The following is a 3,215-nucleotide window of genomic DNA, read 5'->3' as shown; positions in this document are numbered from 1 at the left end:
CCTCCCTCACCCTCCCCTGACAGGGCCTCTCCCCTGCGCTCCTCACCTCCCTCACCCTCCCCTGACAGGGCCTCTCCCCTGCACTCCTCACCTCCTGAGATCCTCCTAGCTGCTGACCTTCCCCTGTCCCAATCTCGAAGGACCTCTTTCCAGCTGTCGTTCCTGTTCGGGTCTCAGCTGCTCTCCCAGGGATCTGCCTTCATCCCCGCCCCAAACCCAACCGCAAACCCTGGGGAACAAGAGCTTCTTCGGTGTCAGTTAGTGAGCAATGGACACCAGCTTCCACATCCTGAAGCAGACGCAGCCGTCTGGACGGTGGGGAGTGGAGCAGAGGGGCTGCCACGGCCCAGCCTACGGGGCCTGAGCATCAGTGGGATGTGGATGGCTTGGCCCCAGCCGACCCAACACTGGGCGGTCAGCACAGTCCCCACGCTGCCCAGCATCGGCTGCAGCCCTGGAGCAGCCCCGGGTCTCCCACTGCACCTGCCCCGAGTGAGCTGGACGGGGCCACAGGCTGGCGTCCACTGGCAGGTCCTCTGGGTCATCTGCAGCTCTCTGCAAGGCCCCAAAACCCAGGGCCAGCACCACGCTGGGAAAGTCCAGCACATGGCCCACCCTGAAGGGAATCTACCAGGGCTGCAGGCCCAGAGCTGGCCTAGGGCAACCCCTACTTCCTGTTCATGAAACGCCCCCCTCCCCTGCCCACTGGGCTCTGCAGAGCTGCAGGAACAGAGGGGACCCAGAACTCGGGGCACCTAGGGCACAGGGAAACAATTGCCGGGGGCGGGGGTGTGGGGATGGGGGCTTCCCCACATGGACCTTTCCGGTCCCTCACAGGTGGGGCTCACCTGCCCTTCCATGAGGCAGAAGAGGCCTTTGGAGCCCCAGGTAGAGCCTGGTCGCCACCCGGTGTGAGGAAGCCCAGGGTTTGCGGGGAGCTCGTGCCCGCCATGGCTGTATCACACCATCAGGAACTGGGGGTCAGGCCTGGGCACTGCAAATGTCTCCTAAAACCCTGCTCCTGCAGGACAGCAGCTGGCTTGATTGCAACAAAATTAAAATATGACAAAAATAAAATAAAGCAAGAAAAAAGCAGCAGACAGTTTTCAAAAGGACCAAAGAAAAAACACCAGAACACAAGGGCAGATTCTGATTTCAGCCGTGAAGGTGGCAGGATCTGCTCCTGGCCGGTCACACACACCCAAACATTCAATGGAAAACCTGTGGGTCCCAGAGGGGGGAGACGCCATGAAAGAACGGAGGCTCCGCAGGGACATGTGTCTCCCCGACAGGCACAGGCAGCAAGACCCACTCTCCAGGCAAGGCCGCCTCCCGCCCCTGCTGGCCCCATGTGAGTCGGCACGCAGGATGGGGATGACAAGAGCCCGCACGGGAGTGGTGTGGCAGCTTCCATTCCTGGAACGTCCTTTCTCCAAGTGAGCACTGAGCAGACGATGTCAGCTGTTATTTCCATTTGCAAATGTACCACGTTTTCAAAGGGGAGAAAATGTCTCTCATCTGCACATCCGACCGCAGACTCTACAGAGATGTCAGGTCCCTGTGGGACAATGGCTTCCTCATCACATGGGTGCTAAGCACACACACACACACGGGCACAAAACACGTGCACATGCACATGTGCACACACATGCCCCACACACACAAGCACACACAACACACATGTACACATGCACAGACACGCAGCCACACATGCACACGCAATGCACACACACACGCACACACATGCTGCTCTCCCTGTGGAGGGACTTGGATGCCAGCTACAGAAACACTCGTTCCATGCCGGGGGCCTCACCATGAGGCGTGCAGGGCACAGGCCCTAGGACAGAGGTCCCCAGCTCTCCCGGCTGCCCCAGGCCCACCCCTGGCCCAGTACCTCAGCCCCAGGTCGGACCACCCACACCCTCGTCCCACACCCTCGTCCCCACCACCCGGGCCTCCAGTCTGGCTTCCTCAACCCCCCTCCAACCGACAACCAAACGCACCTTGGAACCGGAATTTCAGTCCTCAGCTCAGCCCTTGCCGTGGGTCCGAGCACGTGAGCAGCTCCGCTGTTCAGGCTGGCCATCCCACCCGACGCTGACCTCCCCGCCAGCTCCTGAAGCCAAGCCTGGCCACCGTCATGCCCATGGCCACATCGCCCTCCTCACCAAGAGCCCAGAGGGCCTCGCCCCATGCGCCCGGTCCTCAGAGAGGCCTCTGGTGCCACCCTACAGGCATGCATGCTTGGCCACAGGCCCCAGGCAGTCCTGCCAGGAAGACCTGCAAGGGCAGCGTCTCTTGTCTCTTCACAGTGACATCTGCAGCACCCGATCCAGAGCAAAGCACAGCGCCACGCTCCATAAATACCTGCCCCATATTAGATGAGGGGTGGGGAGAGGGTCTGTGCCTCAACCTGGCAGTGCCAGCCCGAAACCCTCTGACTGGTCATCTCCCCCAGCCCAGAGCCCACTCTCTGTACAGAGTCACCTTGCAAACGCTTCAGACCAGTCACCTTCCCCAGCCACTCAAGCAGCCTTGCCACCTGTCTGGCCCCCACGTAGCCTTACACTTCACAGACTGGACCTGCTGAAAAGCACACCCAGCCTCGTTGCCAGCTCTCCATGGCCCCACCAGGGATGCTGAACCAGCCCCAGAGGGAGCCCCCAAGTTCTCTGAACCCCACGGGGAGTGGGCAGGGAGCCGGAATGTGAACAGTGAGCCCGAGGAGGATCTGGCCAGGTTCACCGGGAGGCAGGCAGTGGACTGACTGTAACACAGAAACGTGGAGCGTGGCATAGACGGCAGAGCCCAGAGACCCAGTGACAGCCCAGGCCTGAGCTCCCCACAGACAAACCAGACTCCACATGGGAACACCAAAGCAAAAAGGCACCTTATTGCTAAGTCATGAATGCAAAAGAACATGCTTCAGTGGTTCTTACCTGGTAAAATTCCCGAAGCCAGTTCTTCTGCAGGTTGTCTGGCTGTAAATTAAGAAGAAAAAGAAAAGCCAGTCAGACCCATGGCACAGCCCAAACAGAGCCAGGAGAAGCTCCTATGAAGATGACGTGGGGTGGCCTCATAGCAGAAGCCAGGGAGCCCAATCCGGACGGGAAACCCAGTCCCACGGGAGACCCAGCTCCATCCCTACGGGAAACCCAGTCCCACGGGAGACCCAGCTCCATCCATAAGGGAAACCCACGGGAGACCCAGCTCCA

At 60.2% G+C, this 3,215-nt stretch overlaps 1 protein-coding gene across 1 annotated transcript in view; it reads right to left on the bottom strand.

Moving 5' to 3' along the window:
• The window catches only part of INPP5A (inositol polyphosphate-5-phosphatase A), a 233,661-nt gene that overhangs the window by 155,789 nt on the left and 74,657 nt on the right, over nucleotides 1-3,215 (bottom strand). The window contains exon 2 of the mRNA XM_037733137.1: nucleotides 2,940-2,981. Within this exon, the coding sequence (XP_037589065.1) occupies nucleotides 2,940-2,981 (42 nt within the window). The remainder of the gene's footprint in view (nucleotides 1-2,939; nucleotides 2,982-3,215) is intronic.

This window comes from Cebus imitator, unplaced genomic scaffold (genome assembly GCF_001604975.1).
Source record: "Cebus imitator isolate Cc_AM_T3 unplaced genomic scaffold, Cebus_imitator-1.0 Scaffold495, whole genome shotgun sequence".
NCBI classification, from domain to species: Eukaryota; Metazoa; Chordata; class Mammalia; order Primates; family Cebidae; genus Cebus; species Cebus imitator.
Note: the sequence above shows the minus strand (reverse complement) of the source record. Positions and strands in the feature narration are given on the sequence as shown.